At 36.3% G+C, this 15981-nt stretch overlaps 1 protein-coding gene across 29 annotated transcripts in view; it reads right to left on the bottom strand.

Annotated features, from left to right (window-relative positions):
- Positions 1 to 15981, bottom strand: part of CLASP2 (cytoplasmic linker associated protein 2) — a gene marked incomplete at both ends in the record, with an annotated part of 141077 nt that overhangs the window by 10714 nt on the left and 114382 nt on the right. For 26 of the 29 annotated variants that reach the window (XM_084248203.1, XM_084248207.1, XM_084248183.1 and 23 more), the window contains 7 exons: positions 232 to 460; positions 3800 to 3953; positions 6104 to 6210; positions 7491 to 7634; positions 8788 to 8931; positions 13212 to 13290; positions 14088 to 14251. In XM_084248203.1, the coding sequence (XP_084104329.1) occupies positions 232 to 460; positions 3800 to 3953; positions 6104 to 6210; positions 7491 to 7634; positions 8788 to 8931; positions 13212 to 13290; positions 14088 to 14251 (1021 nt within the window). Of the gene's footprint in view, positions 1 to 231; positions 461 to 3799; positions 3954 to 6103; positions 6211 to 7490; positions 7635 to 8787; positions 8932 to 13034; positions 13086 to 13211; positions 13291 to 14087; positions 14252 to 15981 lie in introns of all 29 variants that reach the window. The other 3 variants (XM_084248180.1, XM_084248202.1, XM_084248182.1) reach the window with 1 other exon arrangement.

Below are 15981 nucleotides of genomic sequence, written 5' to 3'. Positions count from 1 at the left end.
TTGTTGCTGGGAGGTCACTAAAGTTTTCTTGATTTCAAGGATGATCTCAGGATGAGTTCCCTATTTCTCATTTTGGAGGACAGTGCTCCCCAATCACTAGAAATAAGCTCCTGAAAATGGGAGAAAATGTCTCAATTCCAAAGATCCTTACTTTCAGGGAGTTATATTTCATTTAATTTACTGATTACTGGCCCTCTAAAACCAGTAGGAGCAGCATGATCCAGAACATACCGTCAGGAAACTGGTCAGCATCATCATCAAACATGGCTTCCTTGAGGGCAGACTTATTAAAGGGACTGATACTATCTGAGTAGTTGTATGGATTATAGTCTCGAGAGCGTGGAGAAGAGTGAGCAGGCATCGAGTGCAGCAATGAAGGTTTATTATCGAGGGCTGTTTGGCTTGAGTCAGTAGCATCACCTCCTGCTCTTGGGTCAGACATCCCAGGACCGCCACACATCTGTTAATGGAAAGGGGAAGGCAGGGCAAATTAACTGAGTTTCAAAAATCTCTTCAAATTTCTAAAAAATGTTTTCCTATCACTTGAAAGGCTATTTTAAAAAGGTAGTGATAAGCACCTAAAAAAAAATTAAGTACTGGTAATCAACATGATGAGTTAAAACATATTCAAAATATCAAAGTTATAGTAAAGATGTGAAGAAGCCAGCTGCTGTCTCTAATGATTCTTATAGTTCCCTTGCCAATGACTTGACCAAACACTATATAATAGTGTGATTAGCAACAGTTTCTCTATGCCAGTTAAACATACAAAAGGATTTTCACTAGCAACACAGAACTACACGTTGCCAGATTCCATTATTAAGGTAGTAATAAAACCAAATTTTAAAGATCTGCTTAAAAAAAAAAAGTGTATAGCTTTTGGAAGGATAGAATTTGGGCACAAAAATGCACTTATCAAAATGTCAATACTAACAGTGATACTACTTCTAATATGAAAATCATTACTACTGGCCAGTATTACCATCATTACCATTTACTCAACAACAATGTACTAAGTCATTAGCTAGGTACTTCAATAACATTCTTTAAATATTTATTGTGTACCTAGTATGTGCCAGGCATTATTCCTGTCACTATGAAGACATTAGTGGGTACAAGAGAATAATTTCTACCCTCATGGAGTTTACATTATAGTCAAGGGACAGAGGCATTACAAAACATAACAAAGGAGTAAAGTGCACAGTATAGTAGAGCAGGATTCATGTTTGGGAGGTAGTAAGGATGAAAGAGTGCAGAGGTGGGAGGCAGGAAGTTGCAGATTAAATAGAGTAGTCAGAGTAGGATTCGCTTTGAAGCCACTTGAGCAAAGACTTGCAGAGTAAGGAATTAGCCATGGGGCTATCTGGAGGAAGAAAGTTTCAAGCAGAGGGAATAATGAAGACAGAGGATCTGAGGGCAAGAGCATGCCCAGAAAATAAGGAACAGCAAGGAGGCCAATGTGATTGAAGCAGCAAGAACTAGGAAAAAAGTAGCAGATGAGGCCAGAAAGGCAACAAGGGGAAAAGTCTATTATACAGCCTCTTGTCCTGAGTTTTTAGCTGAGCAACCAGTGTTGCTATCAAGTGAAACAGCAAAGAGTAATTTTAGATGAAAAAGAACCTCTTAGGGCCTCCCCGGTGGCGCAGCGGTAGAGCGCTGGGGTGCGAAGCTGCCCGCAGCCTCTGCGGCGCCGGTTCAATCCCCGGCTGCTCCCCGGCCACCGGAGGAGGGTCCCACATGGTGCGCAGACCTCTCCTGCCGCCCGCTGCTCCCCTCAGCAGTGTACTTCGGTCCTTCTGCCTGCTCTGCTCCCCGCTCTGGCTCTGGTGAATTCTCTCACCTTCCCGCGCCTCTGACTGTACCCAGTGCATGTATAAACAAAACAAAAAAAAAACAAACAAGCAAACAAATAAAGAAAAACATGCCTCTAAAAAAAAAAAATAAATTAAAAAAAAAAAAAAAAAAGAAAAAGAACCTCTTAGATAGTTGTAAGAGTGAGAGTAGATCATAGGAAGTCAAAAGCAGAATCAAGGAGGCCAGTCTTGTTGCTATTCAATAATCCGGGTGAAAGAACTGATGATGATGGCTCAAATCAGAAAGGCAGCAGTGAGAAGCAGTTGAATTTTAGATATATTTTGAAGATACAGTTAACAGAGGAGAAAATAACTGGGTTAAAGACAACTCTTTTGTCCAAAGTTTTTGGCTGAGCAACCAGTGTTGCTATCCAGTGAAACAGCAAAGGGTAATTTTAGTTGAAAAGATCAAAAGTCTAAACAGAAACTGGATGTATGATTCTGGAGCTGAGGAGAAAAGTCTGGCTTAGATCGAGTCATGATTTATTATACTCACAACTACTTTTAAGGTAGGTAGTAATGCCCTGTTCTTGTAATGAAGATACGAGGTTGAAAAGTGATAGCTGGTTAGATGATAACTGCTAGGCACCAGGATTCAAACTCACTTCTGCCAGAATCCACTACTGAGCTTCCTGCTATCACTTTCGTACCCTGCTATCGCTGGGGGAAAGCTTAAACCAAAAATGTTTTAATTAAGCAGTAATTCTTATTAACCTGTTACTGCTACAACCTGCAGCATCTTTGGGAACCCCAAAGATGAGTGGCAAGCTGTCTTTTGGCATCCAGTTTACTAGGCCAATCTGCCATATGGGCATGGGGAGAAAAACAGTATCAGGACAGAAGTCAGGAAGGCAAAGCGTGTCCTATCAAGATGTGCTGAAGCACTGCAATGCTCTATAGTCTCGCAAACAGAGAAAACACAGGTTCCATAAGGAGAGCGGTGGGATGGCTTGTTTTGTGAAAAGTCTAAACAGTCAAAGAAAAGTCTAAGAACCAAAATAAAAGCAACTACTCTGTATAAACTGTATAGAGGGCAGAAGTGACAAAATGATAGTCACAAATGTCAGAAAAATGTTCAAAACATTCTTAATTGGAATCATACAAACTGATGATGCAAATCCCTATGACTGCATGTAAGGGTGGGGGGGTGCTGACTATTTTATTTTGTCTTATGTGATCTTACCCATATTCTACTTCTCTACTCTTTTTATTTTTTTATTATTTTTTATAGATTTTTTTATAAAAGATTTATTTATTTACACAAGAACTAGGATATAGTCAGAGGCACAGGAGGGTGAGAGAATTCACCAGTGACAGAGCGGGGAGCAGAACAGGCAGAGAGACAGAAGACACTGCTGAGGGGAGCAGCGGGTGAGGCAGGAGAGGTCTGCTGCGCCATGTGGGTTTCTCCTTGGCCAGCTGGGAATCGAACCTGTGCTGCAGAGGCTGTGGACAGCTTCACAGGGCAGCGCTAAACCCACTGCGCCACCGGGGAGGCCCTACTTCTCTACTCTTTTATAATGCTGTAAATACTTTGGCTTTCATCGTAGTCCTCGACCATACAAAATTTGCTCCCATGTAAATGCCTTTGTACTTGCTATAACATTTATGAAATTCTCATGTCCTAGATCTTGTATAGCTTTATTTAAGCCACATTCTAAGTGAGGCCTTCTCTGACCATTACTCTAAAAGAGATTCACTTTCCTCCAAGGCACATTATAATGTAAAACTTCATACTCATCATTATCTGAAAATCTACAAGGGATTTGCAGCCACTCTTGTAAAGCCTCTGATAGGCCTGGCATGTGGGAGATACTGAATAAGTACTCATAAAGTGACTGATTCCTAAAAAAATTACAGTTGAGTTGACAGAAAGCAAATTTTAAAAAGAAAACATTCTTAGTGAAAAAAAAAAGCTGCAATATAAGAATAGTAAAAATACTCACTGAATCACCATCATCTTTTTTAGACTCTCTTTTCAATGGTTCATTCATATCTTCTTGACTACGAAAGCTGAAATTCTGAATTGCTTCAGTGACACCTCTAAGTGAACTATAAATATCTTCAGAGTTCATATTTTCTGTGTCATAATCAAATGCACTATAAAAAAGAAAAATACTTTTTCTTTATTTGTAGTTTTAAAACACATATACATTACACATATACATTACAATGATTCTAGAATACATATCCTTAGCAACTGGTTTGTCTTTTTACCCAGGAATGTTCTGATTAACCAGCAGTCAGCAAACTATGACCTCTGAAGGCTAAGAATGTTTCTCACATTTTTTAATGGTTGAGACAAAAGTCAATAGTAACATTTTATAACACATAAAAATTTCATAAAATTCAAATTTTAGTGTCGACAGATAAAACAGTATTGTGGGCCTCCCCGGTGGCGCAGCGGTTGAGCGCTGGGTTGCGAAGCTGCCCGCAGCCTCTGCAGCGCCAGTTCGATCCCCGGCCGCTCGCCGGCCACCAGAGGAGGGTCCCACATGGCGCGCAGACCTCTCCTGCCGCCCGCTGCTCCCCTCAGCAGTGGACTTCGGTCCTTCTGCCTGCTCTGCTCCCCGCTCTGGCTCTGGTGAATTCTCTCACCCTCCCGCGCTTCTGACTGTACCCAGTGCTTGTATAAATAAATAAATAAATATTTAAAAACAAAACAAAACAAAACAGTATTGTACTACTGCAATACTTATTTACTTAAGTATTATTTATGTCTATTTTCACAGTGTAACAGCAGAGGGGAGTAGAGGTGACAAAGACTACCACATGGCCCACAAAGCCTAAGATATTTACTATATCGCCCTTTACAGAAACTTTGTCAACTCCTGTTGACAACTTTGTCAACTCACAATAATTGTACTGCTTGAAGTGGAGATCAATGTACTTTACACAAATTTAAAAGAAGGCAGAGGCTTTGTAACACTGAACATAAATGCTATTGGCATGAATTCTATAATCAAATTTTAAAATTCATCAGAGGCTAGAATTAACCATAAAAACTGCAGAAGATAGGATAGACTACATGATAAGCTTTCAATGTATTTTTCTTCTTATATAAATTATCCTACAGTTGAAATGAGTATGATGAATCATGCTAAAGTATAAGGGTAATAACAAAAATCAAACTAATAACCAAAATATGGGCTATTATGCAAACTTAAAAGTCCAGGGAAAGGGAAAAAATACTAGTCCATTAATGAGTCAGAACTTCATCTGAGATATGTGAATAGCAGAAGTATGTGAAAATTACACACATTTTATATTTTGTAAGAAGGACCCATCTTGCAGTCATAATTTGTCTTAAATTATATACATGCTAGATTATATTTAATCCTTCTGTGTTTGTTCTTTATTTTTATATTTTTGTCTATAAGCTTAATTTCCCCCCTGTTTTTAGAGAGGGCTGACTATTACTAGTTTTAAATATCCATCATAACTTAACCTCACTGTTTTTACTGTGTAGTATAGCTGAAAGTCACAATTTGAAATTTAATGGCTTTATATAATAATATGAGAAATAACTATTTAATCCAACAAGCAGTAATTTACAAAAGCTGTACCAGTAAATTTTTTCATTTATAAAAAAAATTCATATATTTTATATTATTATCTATTATCATCTAAAGGGTTAGTTTTAGAATAAACTTAAAGTTTTGAATTTGTTAAGTCTCTATGTGTCTAAGACCTTTCAAGTTAAGTAGAAATCAACTGGAATTGTATTAATATCTGTTTTTCTAAGAATGGGAATCTGAGCTAAGCTTTGGAAACAACCCAAATGCCCAAAAATAGATGACTAGATCAAGAAGATGTGGTACATATATACCATGGAATATTACTCAGCATTCAAAAAAGATAAACACATGCAATTTGCAGCAACATGGATGGCGCTGGAAGGGATCATGCTCAGCGAAATAAGCCAAAAAGAAAAAGAAAAATACCGGATGGTCTCACTCATAGCAGGAATCTAGAAAACTTAAATAAGGGACCAGGAAAATGAATAACTATAAGAAAGTGAAAATCAAAATCAACAAAAAACTATGAACCAGAGACAATTTTAGGGGGGCGGGGGCGGGAGGGGAGGGATTGGGGTCCGAATGGGGGGGCTGCAATTGTATGGGGAATATAACAATAAAATTTATTATCTAAAAACAAAAACAAAAACAAAAACAAAAACAAAACAAAACAAAAAAAAGAATGGGAATCTGTTAATACATAGCTATGATGGAAAATTCCACTTTTATTACCTTGGAGATAAAGTATTCTGCGATGTATTTGTAGGAGAAGTAAGAGGACTGGACCAATTGGCTGGTGAACGTGGTGTTGGTCTTGTCAAAGGACTTCCCATGGAACCCTAACAGAAGGAAACAAATAAATATTAAATATGATCGATAAATTCAACTAAAAAGCTCCCAAGGAAGCCATACAATCAAGAAGTTGAACAAAATGAAAAAGCCACATTTACAGGTCAATATTTTGACTATTCACATACTTATCTTTTGTTTCTGTGAGGTAAAAAGCAATCTTTCCATTCAGAAATCTAACTCTTTACTCTGTTCTCCTCACCCATTTCAGCTCTCAACTATTATCAACATTTCTCCACAAAGATCTGATACCCAACTAACAAATTTAAATTGTTCTGAGACAATTTCCTACCCCATCCCCCCAGTCATTACTACTGCTCAAATTTTATTTTTTTTTAAAAAGACTTATTTATGCATATAAGAACTGGGGTACAGGCCAGAGGTGCAGGGGGTGAGAGGATTCACCAGAGACAGAGAGGAGAGCGGAACAGGCAGACTGACTGAAATACACTGCTGAGGGAAGCAGCAGATGAGACAGGAGAGATCTGCTGTGCCATGTGGGTAGCTCCCTGGCTGGCCAGGGAATTGAACTGCTGCAGAGGCTGCAGATAGCTTCACAGTGCTGTGCTTAACCCCTTGTGCCACCAGGGAAGCCCTGCTCAAATATTATTTTTCATTGTGTTTGCTTTACAAATGATTTTCAGAAACACCGAAGGAGTAAAATCTAGTCATATTATTAATTTGCCTATCTCATAAGATATAAACAAACTATTACTTCTCTGTATAAAAAAAGTGACGCTGGACCCAAGAAATTGTTCTCTGATTGTTTTTAACACTTTACCTTAAGCCCACCATAAGTGCATCTACTTTCTCCTTTCTCCAATATCAAAGGCCTTTCTCAAGCCTTAAATTATGAAATGTGAACACACCCTTTTAAGTCTTTGGACTTTAATTGGTAACCCTGTAATAAGTAATCTCTGCTAGAGCATAAATAAAGATTTGTTCCTCTAAAGGGCATGTCTTAATTCTATTGGCTTGAATTAAGCCATGCCTTAATTCTATCTGCTCATATTGCTTCCCCACCCCCGCCCCCCTTATTCATACCCTTGGCACATTTCACCATCACTTACTATACACCAAATTATAATGTTAACATGAAAGCCTAAAGGTTATTTTTCCAGGTCATTATTTAATTATCCTCAAGAAATGCTGTCGAATACAGATAAAAGAATTTTATACTAAAGCCCAAAGTTTCCTTTATGTAACAGAAACAATTACTGTTAAACCAACTACTACATTTACACAACTGCCAGAAAAACTGAAAAAATACCTGGGTTCCATTGCCAGTGTTTCGAAGGTGATTATGAAGAAGCTTTGTAGCACCATCCTGAAAAGTTTTTGGTAAAGCTCCTAGTAACATTGTAAACTCTGGGGTATTGAGTTCAAATAAGGAAATCAGCACTGACTGTGCTGCCTAGAAAACATACAAGAAATAGATGAATATATTTTATGACTCAAAGGAGATCATTTTCTTCACTCAACATTTCTGCTCATGACAAAAGTTAACTAGACAGTTTTAGGGTTACTCTATCATTATGTGTTACTACTTTGGTTTTTTTCTAAAAGATACTATTATGGGAAAGATGGGGGAAGAAAGACTGTAAGAACTCTATCCCTAAGCAATATGCAGCCCATCCAAAGAAACTCAGCACTTCAATTTCCATTATCTCCACATATGATTCTTAAATTAGCTACCCAAATCTTGCTTTCCCTCAAGAAACTAATCTAACAAGTCTATGATATGAAGCTAAAATCAATCTAATGTTTTCGTGGAAGATTTAAAGTTTCCCTTTCTTTTTCTAAAGAAGCCAAACTTCGAAATTTCAGTTACATAAAAATGTGAGAGGGAAAAAACCCCAAATGGGTCATAATCATCACAACTTGCATCCAAATGTGTTCATCTTGTTCTAGGCCTTTCCTGACCGCGCTGAGAAATGTTTTGTGTTTATGGCATCTGAATATATAACACTAGGGGAGTGGTTAAATTATTTTCTATTAGAGCAATGACATCCTATAAAGTACAGCCTTTAGTTCTACACATGAAAGAGGTCTACTATATATTGTTGAAGAGAACATAAGACAATAGCAATAACCTGTCCATTTTGTTAGAAACAACAACAAAGTATACATTGTGTGGATGTGTACACTAAAATGCTAACATTTTATTTAAGCACTTCTTTCATCATGAATTATGATATAGTTGTAGATGTTTGTAGATGGCCTCTATAGGGTTGTAGAAGTCTCCTTCCATTGCTAGCTTGTTGCAGATGTTTTTAATCATGAAAGGATGTTAGATTTTGCTAGATGCCTTGCCTATAGAGAAGATCATGTGGCATTTGGTCTTTTTTTACTATTGATATGGTAAATTATATTAATAGACATTTACATGTCAATTCAACCTTGTATTCCTAGGATAAATCCCACATGATCATGGTATATAATTCTATTTTACATTTTGCAAGATTTAGCTTGCCAGTATTTTGTTGAGGATTAAAAGCACCCATGTTCACAATCCAAAATGACTGACTTGCTTTTCCAAATCTTCTAAACCTTTTATTAGAACATACCTTTCGAACATCAGAACTTTTGGGTTCTGTTGTCCAAGTGATAACCCGAGACACTGCCAGGCGAGTTTCACTAGAATTTATAAAGTCTCCTGGATCCATCTGCTTGGCCAGAGTTTCTATATATTTGAGGATAGCAACCTTCACCTGCAGACATAAGCACAATGAAAGGATAGTCAGAGGGTCATTGAGGGACAATGGACAACACTTCAGAAACAATTAGGTTCTTATTTTTTTGACACATAGGGGGGAAAAAAAACAACAAAAAAGAAACTATATAGCCACCTACCTACTTCAGGTCCCAGTATATGACACTGTGGATTTTTATTTTTCAAACATATAATTTGTACATCCCAAGCATTTTATTTCCTGTATTTGAACAAATGCTGAAGATTTCATAGAAAAATTACAGTAGTTCCCTCCTTTGTCTCCTTATTTGTAGTTTCAGCTACCCAAGGTCAACCTTGGTTACAGGATATTACATTCAATATTGTAATTTGAGAAAGACATATTCACACAATTTTTACTATAGTATACTATATCATAGGTCAAGTGGATAGTAAAAGTGAATGACATAGGTCTTTTGTCAAACATACAGAAACCCTCAAGCAGTGAGATCAGGTTTTCTTCACAGGTCCACCAACTACCTTCCAAAAGAAGTATCACAAAAACGTTTTACATAAGAACTACTAGACAACACTTATTTTTTTTTTTAAAAAAGAACTATTATATGTAGGTTTAAAAAGTCTCATTATTCTTCCAGAATTTCCTGTGTGCAGATACATAGTGGGCAGGTGTTTAGTGGGATGTAGACCTCCAAATCAGTGGGTGGTAGGTCAAAGCAGACAAACTTCTTCCTGAGATAGAGCTTATTTTTCTGCATAGGAAGCTACTGTTAAACGTTCACCCTTCTTTCAGATATGCTGGGGCAGGAAAAAAAGTTGAAAAGCACTGTTTTACAAGTCACATTTTGTTAATATTCTAGGATTTCTAGGTGCACTTTAGAAATGGCACCTAGTACAGTGCACAGTCCTTGAATACAGCAGATGCTAACCAAATATTAAATGCGGAGCTACTGACTCAGAAAAAGGAAGGTTTAATTGTATGATTAAAATAGCAACTTTAGGGCCTCCCTGGTGGCGCAAGGGGTTAAGACGCAACCTATGAAGCTATACACAGCCACTGCAGCACAAGTTCGATCCCCGGCCGGCCAGGGAGCATCCCACATGGTGCAGCAGACCTCTCCTGACTCGCCCGCTGCTTCCCTCAGCAGTGTATTTCAGTCAATCTGCTTGTTCTGTTCCCCACTGTCTCTGGTGAGTCCTCTCACCCCCCCCCCACACCTCTGGCCTGTACCCCAGTTATTGTATGCATAAATAAATAAATCTTTGGGAAAAAAAAGCAACTTAAAAAATATATTGTTAAAGATTAAGGTAATCAGTTTTTCCATGCTCTTTTTTCCCTTATTACTGATCTGAGGTCCCATTTTTTTTCTATTCAATCCAAATAAGAACTCTGACAAGTGCCATACCAAGTTAATATAATGGAAATAAAATATTAAAATAAGGTTCTAACTTTTGTACATTTCCCTCTGATTTCAGTAAAAAGAGACCAAAACAAAACAGTGTCAAATTACACTCTTAACTCTACAGCAAAGGAATTTTAAGAAGTAATCATAACTTTAAGAAATGCATTGAAAAAAAAATTAAAGGCTACCTACTAATCATCCTGGGTAAAATATACAGTGGAGAGAGAAAGAGACTTATGGTGAATTTTGAAATAGCAGGCCCAACTAAATAATGGCAGCACATAATAATCTGGATTCTTCTTGTCAGTCACCTTCTATCAGTGCAAACAGCTGAAAGTTGAGTATAGTAAATCAAAGAATGAACATCAAGGTGTTCTTTTTCTCAATTCGCCATTACCAATAATCTCACGTTCTGAGATTCAGTTAGTTCAGTATCTTGGCAATTTATCAAAGCATGCAAAGTTTTAGAAGGATTTCATGGCATATGTTTACTACACCAATAGGCAAAAAAATCACAATACACAAAAATCATTTGAAAGTTTACATTTTAGTAAGGTATTTTACAAGATTATATATATTGTGTGCAATTTTAATATCACAAACATGCATTCTTCTTAAGGAGAAGGAAAAATAATCCAGTTGCTAATTCTATGAAATGTTTCTGAAACTCAGAAAGGTCAACAAAAATGCATTTATTTTTAAAAATATTGCTTACTGAAAATCGCTTTGTATTGTGACTTCCCCTTATTGTAATGTTTCCTTTTTGACATTTAACAACATGAAATTCTGTGTCCCTCTGTCAGAGAATAATTTAATACAAAGAGTTCTTTTATTTGTACAAAAATGAAAGAACCATTATTTGTTCAATAAAGAATTTTTATAGACCTCATACTCAAATCTATTTTCTTCTATAGCCCGTTAATTTTTTTTTATTCTAAACCTAGCACCCATCTGAAAGATGCTTTTATTTTTGTCATAAGGTAAAGTTTCAATGTAACTTCTCCTTGCTTTCCTAAAACTCTCATTTAAGAGTTGAAGAGGGGCCTCCTTGGTGGCCTAAGGGTTAGGTCTCAGCACTATCACTGTGATAACCTTCTGTGATGAATGGGATCGATCCCTGGCCAGGAAGGTGGCCCACATACGGCACAGTGGACTGCTCCTGTCTCACCCACTGTTTCCCTCAGTAGTATATTCCAGTAGATTGGCCTGCTCTGCTTCCCACTCTGTCTCTGGTGAATCTTCTCACCTCCCGCACCTATGCCCTACACCCCAGCTCTTTTATGCAAAAATAAATAAATCTTTTTAAAAAACAAAAAGTTGAAGAATGGTTTATTTTTTATAGCTTTGCATGTATGTATATGTGTATATGTAAACAGATAACAAGAATATGTACATATGTAATACAATTTATTATAGAAATAATCTGTGTTTCTAGTCTCCATTATAATGCTTTCCAATAGGAAAACTAATTTTAAATTTGGATGTTTTCCTCTTCCCTTAGTCTTTCTTTTTAGACCTTTAGCAACTTATTAATAGTTCTCTCTTGCAACTTACCTATCACTCTTACTGTTTAAGCTAATGGTTTAGACCTCCATTTCCACTGATGCATGAAACATCTCTACACACATTTACAGTACTTGAACACCCACCATCAGTACTTCAATCATATCCCTTATTACAATTTACAGTTTATCATGCATTATAGATAATGATAAAAATTATGATTTCTAGTCCTAGAAATGTCTAGTATAATGGTTTAAATAAAGAATGAATTAAAAAAAATTCATCAAAAATATCAATAAGTTGCTCTCCTGCAGGTCACTTTTCAAAAATCAAAACAGATGAACCCATTTCACAAAGCAGCTCTAAGAAAATAACATTATGTTGAGTGTAAGTCCACCCTGGGAAGAAACAAAACTGTGATTTCAAGGCAAAATCATATTCAGGAACTTAAAGGATAGTCAATCCTGGCCAATAATGCTATGGAAACATACTTCGTGCAGAATAGAGCAGAACAATATAAGGCTTATAAATGCACATATGCTTGTTATTTCCCTGACTTTAGTCTCATTTAATAAAACTCAGAAACATCTTTACTAAAGAATTCAAGGGTTCTTTTATATTATTTTTTCTTTTATGTTAAATTTATAATTATTTTTAATCATAAATTGGAGTTCACCTAGTTTTCACACTAATTTACAGAAAAATGTGTGCTAATAACAATTGAGAAGGTAATTTGATTCTAAATTTTGTGCACACATCAGAAATGTCACACTATAAGAAGAAAAAAGTAACTTGCAGTTAAGGAGAATTGGAGAATAGCACTAAGACTAAATTTTTGTTTACTAAAATAAATAAACAGGCAAAATCTGAACTGGCATTTTGCCCAAAATATCTATTCAAACACCAAAACTTAAAAGAAAAGTATTGGGAAATCACAAACATAAAATTAGACAAGACTTTGTAGAGCAAGTTTGCATTACCAGCTGAGGGTTAGACGGCCATACTTATGTTGCTTTTTAAATGTGTATCCCCAGTAAGCTTCTCCAGGGGATAGTCTGGCATTTGAATAATATATGAAATCAAATCTGTGCATGCTTAAAAGGTTTACAAAGGTTAGTAGCTGAATACAGATGCATACAAACATTATCTGAAACATTACAGAGTTTGTAAAGAGAGTAAAGAAAAGAAATAATGCAGATTAAAACAAAAACAAAAAAACCTTGGAGCTCCAAAAAGAGTGAAGCTGGTCCCGTAGTGCTGGCTTGGCTGTCTGAAAGTTTATAAAAACAAAATGCACTGATTGAACAGCTTCTCGTGTGACATAAATATCAATATAACTTTATTAGGAAAATACTTCAGTTCCTTACAATTTCTTCAAAAGACTTGAAATGTTTACCTTCAAGCTTGGTGTTTGGGTCTGATCAACTGTAAATCTCATGAGAATGTTGAACTGAAGATCATTTGGAAAAGATTCTCTGAAATAAGAAAAAGAAGAAAGTAAAACAAAACAAAAATTAAGCCAGCAAATAAGCATTTCTCAAACTTAATAACAGAATATTATTCTTAATACTGAAACACATTATCAATCAAAAAGCATGCATGAAGTGGTATCTGTATGCGGCACAGCCTATGTGGTAGTGTATACATTAAGAATTATTCCTGGAAAGGTCTGAGCATTTGAACTTATACCCTGTAGGGGGTTAAAAAGGAAACCTGTAAGTAATAATCTATCTTGCCTCAACTATAGATTTAATCAGAAAACCGCTTTCAGTAAAAAGTTCAACATTATCAGAGATGTCGCCCCACACCTAATATCTGAATTCTAGACTCACCTCAACTTAGTAAATGGATATTTGAAATAAGTCATTTCAACAATCTACACAAGAAAGTAGAAATATAGCATTGGTTCAAAATCTTCTGAAAACAGATTCTGATTATTTAAATACATAAAAAACATTATTTTCAAATTTAGGAAATATTTTTATTTTTACTTTAGATAGAATAACAATTTCAACCCAGCTTTATAAAGTTGTATCTTAAAAAGGAGAAATAATCACTTTAAATTACTCAACAAACATTAACAAAAATTTTATAAAAAGAAATGCAGTGTTTAATACATTAAATATACTTTGTAAATAAGTATCATGAACAATTTTCAAAAGGTGTCCGTGCAGTCTAAATGGTTTGAAAGGACTCAAATTTATGCTCTTTAAACACAGAAACTTTTCCTGATTCCCATTAGGTACACTTGAAATATATATGAAAATATTACCTTGTCACATCAAGGGCTTTCTGAACTTTTGCCTGAACAGAACCAAGCAAATCAGCACCCATTTTTTTTAGGAGTTGTGTCAAGAGTACAAACAACCAATCTTGAAGATCGTCTTTATGGACTTGTATGAAGTCCACTAGAGTCTCCAAAAACATGCTGAACACCTACAGGTGATAAATGGGGTGGGGGTGGGGAGAAAAAGGAGGAAATATTGACCTCTACGATCAATTCAAAATAGCAATTGAAAGGAATACAGGAATCAGAGGCACAGCGATTGGCAGCCAAGCGGAAAAACAATCTCTCTTGCTTTTCATTGGACTCTGTGATACAAGTATTTTGAACTGTTATCCAACTTCTGCTGAAGTTTGACAATTAACTATTCCATGCAGCATCACTTGGTAAAGAAACTTTGGCCATGATGGCTGGCACACCTAATGCTTTCAGCGATGGCATGGCTCAAACTGGTTAAACTGAAATACATTTTATCTGAAATTTACAGTTAGGAGCTACCTATCGTCTCACTGGCTTTCACCTCTTTGGAAGAGTGGCACCTAATCAGAGGGTTACTGTGTGCCAGCTGCCTTATAAGGTTACCTTATAAGGTATAAGACTGTGACATAATAGGCTAATTAGAAACTCCTTATTTTCCTCAAAATGTCAGTCATCACAATTTTATTTTTTGGCATGGTATACTGTTTACTAAAACTGCCCCAAAAGTAATAACAAATGATCTATAACTAGGATCTACAGTTAATCTATAGGATAAAATAAAACTAGTATATAAATCAACATAAAATTTTTAGAGATTTCTAAAAAGTTCTAAATGACATGCTATTAGTCTCCATTTCTATTGATTGGTTTCATACTTGGTTCCAATATTAATATAATCAAGATTTTTATAACGTGAAAAAAATCTTAAGGGAAGAGAAGCTAATATTCATTAAGTGATAGATCCCACTAAAATACTTTAGAAAAAGCTTTTGCTCTCTATATAGTTTATTTCTCATACTTCTTTTGTATAGCAATAAAAATTCCGATTTTTTTTTCCTCTTATAATAGAAATGAAGAGATTTTCTCTATCAGAATTAAATCTGAACTTTAACATTTGAATTTCAGTTAGAAAAACTACACTTTAGCTATCTGTTCAAGATGCGGGCCTCCCCGGTGACGCAGCGGTTGAGCGCTGGGTTGCGAAGCTGCCCGAAGCCTCCACATTCGATCCCCGGCTGCTCCCCCGGCCACCGGAGGAGGGTCCCACATGGTGCGCAGACCTCTCCTGCCACCCGCCGCTCCCCTCAGCAGTGTACTTCGGTCCTTCTGCCTGCTCTGCTTCCCGCTCTGGCTCTGGTGAATTCTCTCACCCTCCCGCGATTCTGACTGTACCCAGTGCTTGTATAAATAAATAAATAAATCTTAAAAAAAAAAAAAAAAAAAGATGCTCTGGATTTGTATAAGCAGAAACTAGGACTACTTTCAATTTTCTAGTACTCTTTAAATGCCCTGGTAGTACCTGCTTTAACACTGTTCTTTATTTGCAATTAACTCCTGCCCCACCCTGGCTATCCTTAGATTCAAGGGTTGGCAGCTGCTTCACTTAAATCATCTCTGGCCCTCTCCTCAGAACCCACAATACTACTGAACTTCACTAAACCTACATACATACATGCATACATGCATACACACACATAGCTATGAACTTTCCCATAAAATTTCTTACTTGACTGCCCTACCAGAGTTTCCTGGCAAATATACTGATGTTTTCATTTCTTCATCTATGATTAAAGAAGGAAGTGGAAAGTGAACATCAGTAATTAATATAATAGTAGTGCTAAAAGTTTGCTTTCAGAAGAGAAAGTTGAAAATCACGGCTCTGTCTACAGTTCTCTTTGCTTTT

The sequence above is a fragment of the Talpa europaea genome (genome assembly GCF_964194135.1).
Source record: "Talpa europaea genome assembly, chromosome: 11".
Lineage (NCBI taxonomy): Eukaryota > Metazoa > Chordata > Mammalia > Eulipotyphla > Talpidae > Talpa > Talpa europaea.
Note: the sequence above shows the minus strand (reverse complement) of the source record. Positions and strands in the feature narration are given on the sequence as shown.